At 37.4% G+C, this 13,723-nt stretch overlaps 1 protein-coding gene across 2 annotated transcripts in view; it reads left to right on the top strand.

Annotated features, from left to right (window-relative positions):
- LYST (lysosomal trafficking regulator) overlaps positions 1–13,723 on the top strand; it is a gene marked incomplete at its 5' end in the record, with an annotated part of 67,711 nt that overhangs the window by 49,377 nt on the left and 4,611 nt on the right. For both annotated transcript variants that reach the window (XM_081997200.1, XM_081997199.1), the window contains 14 exons: positions 93–238; positions 315–411; positions 1,102–1,163; positions 1,501–1,556; positions 2,598–2,750; positions 3,091–3,335; positions 4,075–4,141; positions 5,065–5,221; positions 5,418–5,558; positions 5,976–6,193; positions 7,526–7,756; positions 8,464–8,653; positions 9,554–9,690; positions 10,465–10,563. In XM_081997200.1, the coding sequence (XP_081853326.1) occupies positions 93–238; positions 315–411; positions 1,102–1,163; positions 1,501–1,556; positions 2,598–2,750; positions 3,091–3,335; positions 4,075–4,141; positions 5,065–5,221; positions 5,418–5,558; positions 5,976–6,193; positions 7,526–7,756; positions 8,464–8,653; positions 9,554–9,690; positions 10,465–10,563 (1,999 nt within the window). The remainder of the gene's footprint in view (positions 1–92; positions 239–314; positions 412–1,101; positions 1,164–1,500; positions 1,557–2,597; positions 2,751–3,090; positions 3,336–4,074; positions 4,142–5,064; positions 5,222–5,417; positions 5,559–5,975; positions 6,194–7,525; positions 7,757–8,463; positions 8,654–9,553; positions 9,691–10,464; positions 10,564–13,723) is intronic.

The raw sequence follows: 13,723 nt of genomic DNA, 5'->3' as shown, positions 1-13,723 counted from the left end.
AAACTTTTGCCTTGCTACTATTTAAAGAAAACCAAAATGAATAAGTGTATATATTGCCTCTGCTGCCAAACTCAAACGTGTTTTTTTTTCAGAGCACTCTGGTATGACCCAGTCTATTACCCAACTTCTTGGCAACTGGATCCAACAGAGGGCCCAAACAGAGAAAGGCGCCGCTTGCAGAGGTGCTATCTAACTATTCCAAACAAGTACCTTCTCCCAGACAGGCAGAAACAGGAAGGTAATTATAACATCATCTAGGAGTATATCTGAATTGTAATGACTGCTAGTGCCTTATTTGTGGGATTTTTTTATAGGTGTGATAAAAACTCCGTTATCTTATTTATTTGAAGACAAAACGTATTCTTCTCATTCTTCTACTGTAAAGGACAAAGCTGCAAGTGAACATATAAGGTAAGGTTTGGGTGACATTTACCTCTTTCCCACCTTCTCCCATTCCAAAGAAATAGTTCTCCTCACTTTTTTGTCTAAGCAAACATTTAAAAAAAAATCAAGTGAGATAAGAGATGAATGTCGAAAATGGTAGGCTTTTTGCTATACTCACAAGCAAAAGATCAGAGCTACCAACATGTACATTTTCTCAGTCTTAAGACAGTCTATCTCCATGCCTTCAAAAATCAGTGAAAGCAAATACCATCTGGTGTGATATGGGGATGGGGCTTCTATGGGATAACCTGATGGGATTTCTTTACTTATTTGTCATGTAGATGCCTAAGACAAGCAATGCTACTAGATCTGGTAGGTCTTTCTATCAGTGCTCAAGAGTAAATTGTGTTTTTTATCCTCTCTGCTTTTACCATTGTGTTACTCAACTCTGCAGTTGTGGCAATTTTCCACCTATTACAGGTACTAATACTGCCTAAAATGACTGCAGAGAATGCACAAAGAAATAAATACAAATACACTAATGTGCAAGTCTAGAAAGTTGAGGTTCTGTTTTCTTGCCCTCCTTGGGATTTGAACCATTAGAGTCATGGTGTTGAAAAGTTTTGCTTCAACTGTAGCCTTTGAGGCTGGTAGTCCTAGGTATGTGCTGAAAGGTACATAAATCCATAAGCAATAATACACTTTGAAATATTTCAGAGTGAATCGAAGATGTGTAAGCGTAGCACCTTCTAGAGAGACTGCTGGTGAACTGTTGCTAGGTAAGTAGAACTATCTTTGTTTTGTATAAGCTTCTATATGAACTTGGCTGATTTTTTTTTAAAGTAATTGAGCTGTTGCCTGATGACTTACAGATTATATACTTTATATAATTCTTCCCTACTGTTTGTATGAGCGCTATTTGGACTGCAGTTAAGTTTTAAAGTTGCAGACCACTCGCTAAAAGATGTGGAATGATAAATTGTATTTCTATCAAGTACTGTCTTGCCCAGGTACTATTCATAGTATTCTTAACTCCTGGACACTTTTTATATATCACTAAGATGCATTATACAAATAGTAATAACATGTACCTTTTTGCAACTATTTTTCCTTCAGGAAAATGTGGCATGTATTTTGTTGAAGACAATGCTTCAGACACAATTGAAAATTCGGTAAGTATTAGAGCATATTGTCCAGCTTTACCTTTTCCAGACTATGACCATGAGTAGCTTTTGTCTGCTGCCACTGAGATTGCCGGAGTACTAGTTAGAGGTCTGTGGACAAGGCCAGCAAAACTGATTAGTTTGGGTTCAGTGTTGCTTCTGTTGCCCCTGGCTGTGGAGTCAGTGGTGATAGCAAAAAAACAGGAATGATGTTGGCCTGGGGGTGGGACAGAACGAGGAGGGGGTGATGTGGGGAGGCTTCTGCACCTTGCTGTCCATTGCTCTGAGTTCATCAGTATTAAGTGTGCAGAGCTTGCTTTGGTCTGCACCTGAGATAATTTGCCTTACTGGAAATGGGAGTGCTAGGAAGTACAGAAACTCACAAGTGTATGAATTGTGCTGTTCTCTACAGCATTTGATTCTTGAATTTTTCGTTATATAGGATGTTCTAGCTCCCCCCTTATTCTACACAAGAGAGGAAACTCTTTCATGGAGGAAACTGCAACTGACCTAATCCTTCTGATATACAAAGGCTCTGATGTATTATTTAAGTTTATACATCCAACAGACTTAAAAAAAAAAAAAATCAAGATATGGGTTATACTACTGAAAGTTTTAAACTGTTTTCAGGGAGCTCTTCCTTGCATCCATGAAGCACACAGCTTCTGTGGTTTAAGATCTTGCCAGCTGTTTTGCTGCTTTGTCCTTTACAAAACTATCAGAATTAAGATTCATGGCAAAGCTTTGCTTGCTGTGGTTGGCTGTCCAATATTTTAGCTTAAGAGCTAAAGTGAAAGTATGGCATTGCTGCTAGGGTTGGATAGGGAACTGGAGCAGTTGAGGAGCATGCGTGATGTTCGGCCCACCGCCTTGAGGAGAGCAAAGGATGGGAAACGTGTATGAAGAAAATCACAACAATGTCTTAAAGCATCACAGCAAAATTAAGTTTGCCTTACAATATGCTGTATGGTTATAAACTGGCCGCATTGAAGGGTTTCTTGTTTGGAAAATCTACTAGTTAAAATAATTTTTCAATTGCAAATTCTGCAGAGTTTTCATGGAGAAACTGAACCAGCGTCATTTTCTTGGACCTATGAGGAAATTAAGGAAGTTCATAAGCGCTGGTGGCAGTTAAGAGACAATGCTGTGGAAATATTTCTAACAAATGGCAGAACTTTACTCTTGGCTTTTGATAATACAAAGGTAATGTGGCACCTATATGTAATAGTATATCAAAGTCTTTTGCTGTGTCTTCATAACGTGGATTCATGCATTAGTTCTTAAGACAACCTGTTGCATGGGCTAATTAAATTCTGCCTAATACCTTTGAACAAACTTTGCTCAGCTAGACATCTAGACAAACACGATCATGTTGTAAAGCACATCTCTGATGTATTAAGATATTAAAGAATCTTAGTAATACTACACATTATTCTATTACAGCAGATATCTGGAAATTTGTAAAATGAGAGAAACTTACGAAGTCTTGGTAGTTTTAAGCTTTTTTTAATTATATGATTAAATCTATGGTGTTTTCTTCTAGGTCCGTGATGATGTGTACCACAACATCTTAACTAACAATTTGCCTAACCTTTTGGAATATGGAAACATTACTGCTTTGACCCACCTGTGGTGCACAGGACAGATTACTAACTTTGAATATCTGACTCATTTAAACAAACATGCGGGCCGTTCCTTCAATGATCTCATGCAATATCCAGTATTTCCTTTTATACTTTCTGACTACACCAATGAAACGCTGGACCTAAATGATCCATCGGTATATAGGTAATATGAAATGTTTGGAACTGGTTATTTCCAAATACTTGAACTGATCATCCAGTATAGCTTTTTAACTTTGTTGTACTAATCTGCACACATACATGAATGGAACTATTCAGGGACAAGCCTCATCCATAATAACTTGGACTTTTCATGATAAGTGGCTGCTTCACTTCAGATATTTAAATAAAATGCTTAGTAGTATGAGTGTATATTCAAAGGATGCGATAAATTGGACTTACATACTGTCTTAATAGGATATGTATAGCCCACAGATTTAAATAAAAACTGTATGTTTAAATTGACATGATTGAAGACTTCCAGGCCTATTAGTGAAAATTAAATAGAAAAGGAAATAATGTAAATTATTTGGCCAGTTATAAAACCATGTTGTCTTCATTGTGACTAGATCCAAGTGAATTGTCCCACCCTAATACTTTTCTGTTAAGCCGATTTAACATTTGTGTGCACAAAGTCTTTGCCTTTATATGATGCCTCGGATGTGATAGAGGTGCTTTGCATTTGCTTGCCTGTTACTGTGCAATGGGGTAGCCTATGGATCTGAGTTTGCCTTCAGCACTAACTAGAAGTGGCCTTTTGATTTTCTGAACTCTCTTGTAAAGTGCTATTAAGTTTTGCTTGTCCTTTTCATAATATTAAAGGCGTTATTCTTAATGTATTATTAAGTGGTGTAAATTGACATCTTTATAAAAATGACAAGATATCAGTACTAATTCTGTTACAGAAATCTGGTCAAACCGATAGCTGTGCAGTCTAAAGAAAAAGAGGATCGTTATGTGGATACTTATAAGGTAATTTGGGTAATTTTTGCTTCTTGCCTTTTTCCTGTGTATAAATGATATGGAGGCTTTAATTTTTTAACATATTCATGGAGGGGGGAAAGAAACCATAAATCCAGTATTTTGTGCCTGTGGAATTCTCATTTCTGGTATGCTACATTTCCTGGGAACTGTTATTTATAACATGCTTTGAACCTGTGTTTGTCTGTTCCTGTACCTAAAATCATAAATCAATTTAGTCTTTCCATGTGATGCCTGCTGAGGATGTTAAGTTGGTGTCTTCTAACATGAACATACATACCTTTAAAGATCCCTAAAGATCAGGAAGATAACTTATTGCTGTTTATTTGAAATTACTTCAGTGGAACTTGTGGTTTTATAACAGAAAAACTGTTTTCCCTCAAGTACTTTGTTATTTTAACGTGCCCTACTATGATTACAGTGCTCTTTGATGTTGTGTGTGGGGTTTTTTTGTGGGTTTTTTTGGGTTTTTTTGCTCTTTAGAATGTTTCAAAGGCTGTAGGAAATAACATGCTGGGGAATGAAAGCACTTGCAGCTGGACCTTCAAACTTATGTCTATATCATCATGGTCTAGTGTATTATTTGCAAATACTGTTTTTTCTGTTTACCATTGAAAAGCCTGTACAATGACTCTGCTGTGTTAGAAAACAAGAGGGGAGGGGGGGAACAAAAGTAGCAAGTAACAGAAAACATGTAACTTAAATTGGCTTAAGACTTTAATACCTAACTGGATTGTAAAAGTGATCTCGTCTCCAGACACTTAAAGTGTATTTGATTCCAAAAAACTTTTATACGTTCCTCTAAAAGTTTTAAGTTTTATTGCTAAACAACTTAGGCAAGCTCTTATTTTTGTTATTGGAACACAGCCTAAGTAGGAGATTTGATTTTTCTTTTTTTCTTATTACTTCTCTAGTATTTGGAAGAAGAGTACCGTAAAGGAGCACGAGAGGATGATCCAATGCCTCCTGTACAACCGTATCACTATGGATCTCATTATTCCAACAGTGGAACTGTGCTTCATTTTCTAGTTAGACTGCCACCTTTTACTAAAATGTTTTTAGCCTATCAAGGTAAGGTTACTTTTGCATTTGCATTTCACATCTGGGCCTTGTCCCAGTGACCCGGGAATGCTATATGTTACTCTGTTTAGCACAGTTTATCAATTCCAAATAGCCGAGTTCAGTAAAACTAAATCTGGTATGCTTTCACAGTAGACCCATTCTGAAATTATCAAGCTACACCATAAAGCTGTACATTTCTTTACAGATCAAAGTTTTGACATCCCAGACAGAACTTTTCACTCTACCAATACAACCTGGCGACTCTCTTCATATGAATCAATGACTGACGTAAAGGAGCTTATCCCAGAATTTTTCTACCTTCCCGACTTTCTAGTTAACAGAGAAGGTATGCTAAGAGGATAACAAAACTATATACCCAAAACAGCTGTATGGTTGAACCTAGGGGTTGAAACTGAGAATATTTATATCCCTTGGCTGAATGTCAGGTGGTAGATGTATGAGAGAAATCTGGCACAAATTTGCGGGGTAAGCTAAAAAAGCTGTTATGTAGGACTTAAGGACAGTTTTTTCATAGTTATGTCAGAGGTGCAAAGGAATTTCCTGTTGTCCAATTTTGTCCAATTTTTTCCATTTGAATGAGTATGTACAGCTTGAATGTGTTTGGGGGGGACTTGTTAATGGTGCTGCTTCATTGATCAGCAGTCACTCACTGTGCTTAATGGCTAGCTTTCATAGAACCCTATAAAGACCTTTCTGAAGTTACTGTCAACTAAAATGCTGAAACACTTACTCCCATTTCTAGGTTTTGATTTTGGAGTACGTCAAAATGGTGACAGAGTTAACCATGTCAATCTTCCACCCTGGGCTCGTAATGATCCTCGTCTATTCATCTTAATTCATCGTCAGGCTTTGGAGTCTGACCATGTTTCCCAGACAATCTGTCATTGGATTGACTTGGTGTTTGGTTATAAGCAAAAAGGCAAGGCCTCTGTTCAGGCTATTAATGTCTTTCATCCTGCAGTAAGTATTTGTTAAGCAGTGTGTGTGTTCATTGTACTTAGTAACTTAATAGGGGAAAGTTCGGTCCAATTTGCTTGGCAAACATCCTGCATGAAGCAAGATTCCTTGCTCCTGAAGTGTTGAAGAAAAGGCTTTAAGCATTTCAGTGTGGAACTGATAAGATCCCAGGGGCTGCTGTGAGGCTTAGTGAATTTGCGTTCAACTTTCTTGCGTTGAGATAGGCATGGACGATGATCAGGTATGGGGTTTAGAATTTCTGGGTAGTTGTTCGCAGTGGTATACAGGTGTTGTGTTTGTGTGTACTTGCTTCCATCTCATTCAAAAGAAGCCTTTCATTTAGGCAGATTGTGCTGCAGCTTGTGATACAATTAAAATAGTTCAATTTGCCCTGAGCTCATTATTTGTGTTCTTCCCTTCATATACATCTTGTATTTTGTCACTCTGATAATCACTTCCCCTCCAGTAAATTAATGGTAAAGACTTCCAGAGTTTCACTATTTCATTGTAACATGGATATCTCAGGCTGTATTCTTTAGCTTCAGCCCTTACTATCACAAGGTTTGCTCAGCCAGGCAGTCCTGGTTTCAAATGCATTCTGATGTGTTCCATGTGTTTAGTGTTCATTCCATGGCTGAAAGAGCTAATAAAACAGTAGTACTTGTCAGTGGTGGCTTTTTCTCTTCAAGGAGCGATCCAAATGCTTTCCTTCCTTCTCCTTTTTTTGTGCTGAAGTATTGATTTAGTTATTACCTTAAATTTCAAATACTAAGTTTGTGTGAGTGTGTTCATTCTTTTTTAAAGTTAAAAGTCAAGGCCTTTGTCAGTGTGACTGAGGACAAGTATGTGGTACACAATTAGAGACATGAAAGAGATAAGTAGAGAAAGGAAAGACTTTCCACTCTCCTGAAATACGAAGGTTCTTCCTCCCTCCCCACCCCAAACCAGAGGTTTAATATGTTAATTAAAAAGGTACAGAAAACAAACTTTTTCAATTTTTTGTTTATCATCAGCAACCCTTCTGATTTTGCACAGACTATTAAAGGTCTGCTGAGAAAACCTCTTTGACAGAAATTAGTTATGGAATACACGTAGGAGCAGCTCACATGATGAAGTGGTAGTTACTTCCAGAAAAGAAGTGGTGACAAGGTTACTGTTCTCAATGGCTCTTTAGTCAGCACAGCCATTGTGGGACGGCTTCTGGTCAAAGTCTTAACCAAACAGCTGAAGAATCTGCCTCTAAATTTCTGTGCCTGTGTTGAGAGATCTTTCCCAAAAAACAAACTGTACAAGCTTATTCTTGCCTCTCCCCTTTTTTTTTCCTCCCTTCTCTAGACCTATTTTGGGATGGATGTTTCTGCTGTTGAGGATCCTGTTCAGAGAAGAGCCCTTGAAACAATGATAAAAACATATGGGCAAACACCTCGCCAGCTGTTCCACGCAGCACATGTTAACAGACCTGGATCCAGGCTTATCATGGAGGGAGAACTTCCTGCTGCCATGGGATTACTAGTGCAGTTTGCTTTCAGAGAAACCAGAGAACACACTAAAGAAATAATATATCCAGTATGTCATTTTGATTTGCAAGATTTAATTAACATTCATATGCTGTGACTATTGTACCTTTATGTTTACAGTTTTCTTCCTAAAACTGCAACTTACTACCCATATTCTAATGTAAAGAAAACAAAGTTAGTAAAGTGATAGTGAAAACTCTTTTCATCCTTTTCATCCATTCGTGATATATTTTGTATCAAATGAAGATAGATCTGAATTTATTTTGGTTATAGCAAATTGGGGTTGGAAAGCATTTCACTGAACCAGTTTTATACTTTCAGTGATGGATTCTGGAATCTGTGTGCAAACTTGTAGTAGGTAAACACATACTGTGCTTTGTTCCATCCTCAACTTTTCCGTTGTCGGTAGGACAGTTCAATTTTCTCAACTTCAAATGCTTGTTTTCCCTAAAGTCCAGTGAGAAACTGAATCCTTGCATTTAAAGGAATCAGTATTTTTCACTAAACTACCTGAACTACAAGCTTGCTATTGCAGCCCTTGAAGTGGGAGAACTGCCTTAAAGCTAATAGTTTAGCTGATGATACTACAGTGCTTTGTATTTGTCTTTCTAGTATTTTTATAATACTTCAGCAGTCCTTACCATGTAATTGCTTATGGGAATGTGATATGAATGATTCTCCTTTATTAATGAAATAATATTTTTCTGAGAACTTTTTACCACCTTTTAATTTGAACCTTACTTGTGCTTGTTTTAGAGTCCCTTGCCATGGATAAAAGGCTTGAAGTGGGGAGAATACGTTGGTTCCCCAAGTGCTCCAGATCCTGTTGTCTGCTTTAGCCAACCACACGGAGAAAGGTTTGGCGCTCTCCAGGCTTTGCCAACTAAAGCTATCTGTGGTTTGTCCCGCAAGTTTTGCCTTTTGATGATATATAGCAAGGAGCAAGGTATGAATTTGTGCTTATTCTCTACATGCATAATACATGCAAAAATGAGCTATAAAAGATTTAAATCTAATGCTACTATTTTTCTCCAGCAAAATTCCTGAATCTAGTCACTTTTGCCACAGATTGATTTTATAAATCCAGAAACAGCTTACACATGTGTAGTATCTTTCCTGGAGGGTGGATTTTACTTGTAATTTTAAAAACCACATTAGAAGCATCCTGTAATTAAGTTGATATTTTTCATTGAGGTGACTGAAGCATGAGGATTTAACTTTAGAACTTGCCAGCAGATTCAGTCCAAGAAGAACTGAAAAACAATGAAAAGGACATGTGGCAACAGAAAGGAGAATTAAAGGAATGTTTTTTAGAAGCAGAGAATGAGGAAAGTTATCAGTAAAAAGCAGAGGTGAAGGATCTTCTGCTTCCAGATACACTCCTTGGAGGGGTTCTTATTGATAATGTAAAAACAGGTTCTGATACTCTTGTTTTCTTTGTAACATGTACTAGTGAAGGATTTTTAAAAATAAATGGCTTCACATTTAGTCAACAAAAGTAAGTAACGTTCTCCTTGAAGTTAAACAATTGTTTCTCCAGCTGGGAAGTATTGTCAGCCTCTTCCCCTCTTTTCTACTTCTGATAGATGTGACATTTCTTCAAAAAAGCTTTGTCCAGGTTGCAAACTCTCTTTGGAGAACACTGAATGTTTACATAGTCTCTGAAAACTATGTTTGTTTATAGTACATTAGATTCAACCATAGCCTAACAGAAAATATCTTATTTTCTTACTTGGTGTTTTTATATTCTAGCTTGTGGTAGAACATGAACCTGAGATTTTTATTGTTGACTATCAAAGCTATCTTGGGTTCCATATGTGACACAGTATTACTTGCCTTCCTTCAGGTGTGAGAAGCATGCACAGTACTGATATTCAGTGGTCAGCTATCCTGAGCTGGGGATATGCTGATAACATTTTACGACTGAAAAGCAAGCAAAGTGAACCTCCGGTAAACTTTATACAGAGTTCACAGTTCCATCAGGTAAAAAAAATCAGTCTCTTGGTCTTCAGTTCAATATTGCTTGTTTAAGTGGTGGCCTGACTTGGCAGTAGGTACTCTTGCTTCTGTTTTTGCAAAGCCTATGGTAAATAACAAATCTTAATCTTGGAGATGAGCACCCAAACACAACTGTTCTTAATCTGTTTGATTCACCTTCGGAATGCATCCCTCATTGCTGCAGTGTGTCTTCCTCCTGGATGTGTTCCTGTACTAGGTAAAGATCCCTTTTGAATGCATTTGATTTTTGTAGATTTTTTTCTCCTGTGGAATATCGGTGTGGATCTATAAAAGCTTAAGTTCTGGGTCAAGAAAAAAGAATGCAGGAAGAAATTCTAGATGCCTCACATTAGAAGCAGAACTCCGCTATAGTATAGGACTCTTCTGAAAAAGGTAGTCTAAAAGGTTGTTAGGGGACACTGCAGAATCTCAGTTATGCTTTGATGGTTTGTGAGATTCTACTGAAAAGATTTTGGCTGATGATCTGTCTGTAGATCTAGAAGTCTGCAGTACTATCTCTAGCTGTGAATTCTGGGCTACACAGAATTTCCTTCTTTACTGTAGTTCTGAAGTAATAGCAAATATGACCTAGAGCAGTTATGTTTTAATTCTTGGATTTCTCTAGCTTAGGTATTTTACACAACTTTTCTTGGGATAAGCAATAAAGAATCAGTTTGACCAAATGCTATGGCACAATGAAAATAGCAGTTAAAATAGTTTCTGTTCTAATTTTTTCTGGCTTTGTTTTGTCTTTCTAAGGTGACATGTTGTGCTTGGGTGCCAGACAGTTGTCAGCTGTTCACGGGTAGTAAATCTGGTGTCATCACAGCATACATGAACAGATTCACTAGCAATATGGTAAGTTCTATTGGACAGGATTTATATTTAAGGATTTAGTTGTATTTGCTATTACAGTGATTTTTTTTTTTTAAACAGGAAAAGTGAGAAAAGGGGAATATGTTCTATTCAGAACAAATGCTAAAAATATCAAGAGCTTGTTTGGTATTTATTTTTGAGGGATCCTCTTTGACATTGTTAAATAGACTTGTCTCAGCACATTTGTTTGTGTTTTTCTTAAGCTGTTATTCACACACTGCTAGCCTTTAGTCAGCCCTCATCATCTGGGTGCATAACTGATCACACATACAGCTCTGACTGCATTCAGGCTAGGGCTTGGAATTGAAGCTCTCAGACACAATGAAACTCCCTAAGGAGTAACTGTTTCTGTGAAGGAGACAGAGCCTTTCAAAGCCTTAGATGAAACTGTGGAATGCATTTCCCCAAAGTAAACTTCAAATGCAGAAGGCAATTATACTACAGAGAGGTGGGATGAAATCTCTGGCAGTGTATATATTAACCACTAAGCCTCTTCACTTTGTCATATTCCTCAAGTAGAAAAGCTGTGAGGAGAGAAGGGCAAAAAGTAACTTGCATTACTTAATCCATTATTGGAAGATACTGAGATATTAGTAGAAATTGCCCTGATACTATGTGGTAATAAGCATGGTATAAAAACACAAATAGAAATCAAAATTCATCCCCTGGTTCAGACTGAGTTTCTGAGCTTCTGTCTGCCTTTATCCAGCAGTAACTCTTCCTCATAGTTTTAGCAAAGAGTTTGACTTTCTTCACGGGTCATTTCAGGTGTGTCTACAGGATTACCCATAGCAACAACTAAACTGAACTGATTTCTCAAATTTAATTTGATAAAGATACAGGTATTGGCAAACACATTTGTAGTATTGTACTCTTGATGCTCTCGAATCACTACATTAGCATGAGCTAGAGGGAATCTTGGTATGATCTGCTATGCCTACCCAGTTTCCTGTTCTCAACAGTGGCAAACAGCAGATGCTTAGGCTGAGAAGAGCCCAAACATAGAGTGATTTCTTCCTTTGGCTTTCTTCCAGTTTCTGGTGATCTGACAGCCAGACTTACTGAGCTCAGCAGCACTCTGAGTTTAAAAAATGAAGTAGAGCTTGAAGCCTGCAAGCTTCAATCAGTTGCATCTTAAGTCAGGCACTTTAACTGCTCACCAGAGTAGTAAGCTTGTAAATAACCTGTACTGAGACTTGGATCCCACTTAAAATTTTGAGGTACTAAACTACAAATTCAATGTACTTGCCTTCTGCAATGCTAAAAAGAAACTCTAGTAGTGGGGTTAGGATTTGTAAGTTCCCTGCATTTCCTAGAAACAAGTGATTTCTGTTCAGCTGCACAGATGTTGTCTGTGAGACCATCTTTGTTGAATTTCTCAGCACTGATGGTTTTACATGCCCCAGGCAGACTGACCTTGTGCCAATTTTGTAGCTCCTGTTGGTGAGTCAGTTACCCAAGCCAGGGCTGCAGGGAATGCAAATGTGCTTCCTAGCATCTGCTCTGTATGCATCTTGTCAGCTGCTCAGTGATAAAGTGAACAGTCTGTTCTAATGCAGTGCTTGAAACACAAATGTTTTGCCCTGTTTCACATTTATAGAAATTCAGTGCATAGGCATAAAACAGATATCATGTTACGGAAATTCAAAGGCATGCTGTCAGAATTGAAAAATACTGCAGTGTTGTACTTCAGATGGTCTATTTTTCCTAGCCTTTAAGATGGTAAAAAAAAAAAACCTAAAAGTACTGCTCTGAAACTGTGACCTATCTAGATAATAAGTCGTATCTTCATGAAAACCTCAGCCAGGGTTTTCTGGGTGTACAAATTACTCCAGTCTTCACTTGCTGACTTAGAGTTGTCTTGCAAACAGAAGGAAAGCACTTTAATAATCTGTTTGAGTAAAACTGGGCAGTAAAAGTTTAAATTCTCCACTCAAGTGCTGTAGGCAATTGTTTCAGGTAACCAACAGAAAGAACTGCGATGTAATGGCAGATACCGCAGATACCTGCATGTTTTTCCACTTCTGGATACTGTTTTAGTGGTTGTCATCTAAAAGCAAGGGGGAAATAAAAAAGGGATGGCATTTTAGGCATGAGGTAATTATTTCATAACTTATTAGACCTTAATACAGTTGGTGCTAAAATTCTAGTTTGTCTTGCTACAATATTACAATATTATTACAATAACCTAGTGAAGAATCAATAAACCATTGCTATTAGTGCTATAGAGAGAAGCTGCTAAAGGTGAATCCTGCTTTCAGTTCAGGTGTTGAAATGCAGACCAACAGCAAAACTTAAAGGAGATACAAGGAGCACAGTAAAAGGGTTATTAAAATCAGCTGTTCTTCAGAAAATGAAAAGTCTTCATTGTTGCTGTTACAGAAAAAATGAGTATAATTTTTTTCTCTAAACTGAGCAAGGGTTAATGAAAGATCTGCACATGTGAGATGCCACACTGTTCTGAGAATGACAACTGGATACTTTAATAAGTGTGTCTTACTTGGATGAGATGCTCATTAGCAAGAGCAAAATAGCAGGTCTTCCTGTTGTCAAGATGTGTATTGACTTTTGCAATACTGCATAGATTATATTGTCCCTTGTAGAAAATTGACATGTCTTTCTGCACTAAAAAGTGAGTTAAGCATCTGTATATTTTTATCTGTTTCTACTTTCAAGCTTTTTGTAAACCCGCTGTATGTATCCTCCACTCTCAGACACAAATGCAGACAATGTGCTGTGACATGTGTGAGAAACAAGCAGAAAAATGTCCCTTTCTTTTACAAAGATTATTCTAATCTCCACAGGAAGTTGTCTTAAAGCATTATTGTTCTGATTAAGAAGCTCCTTCAATTTAGCCATTTTTCAGGAAGTCTAAATCATTTCAAATTATATGACTTGAATAAGAAGTGTCATTTGGTGTTAAACTTGCTGTTGTAATTTTTATCTAGCAGTTTCTATATTTAAACTTGACTTCCTGCATATTTTTCCAACCTGGTATCACTGAAGGACTTGGCACCAGCTTGAGGAATGCACAGTAATTTGCTGTACACAGAGTGATAACTGCTGAGCTGGGTTTTCCTTCTATGTTTCCAAGTGCTTCCTCTAGATGCTAAAATACTGAGGACTGTCATTTTGCTGTCGT

Source organism: Phaethon aethereus (assembly GCF_964289735.1).
Source record: "Phaethon aethereus genome assembly, chromosome: 3".
NCBI lineage: Eukaryota > Metazoa > Chordata > Aves > Phaethontiformes > Phaethontidae > Phaethon > Phaethon aethereus.
Note: the sequence above shows the minus strand (reverse complement) of the source record. Positions and strands in the feature narration are given on the sequence as shown.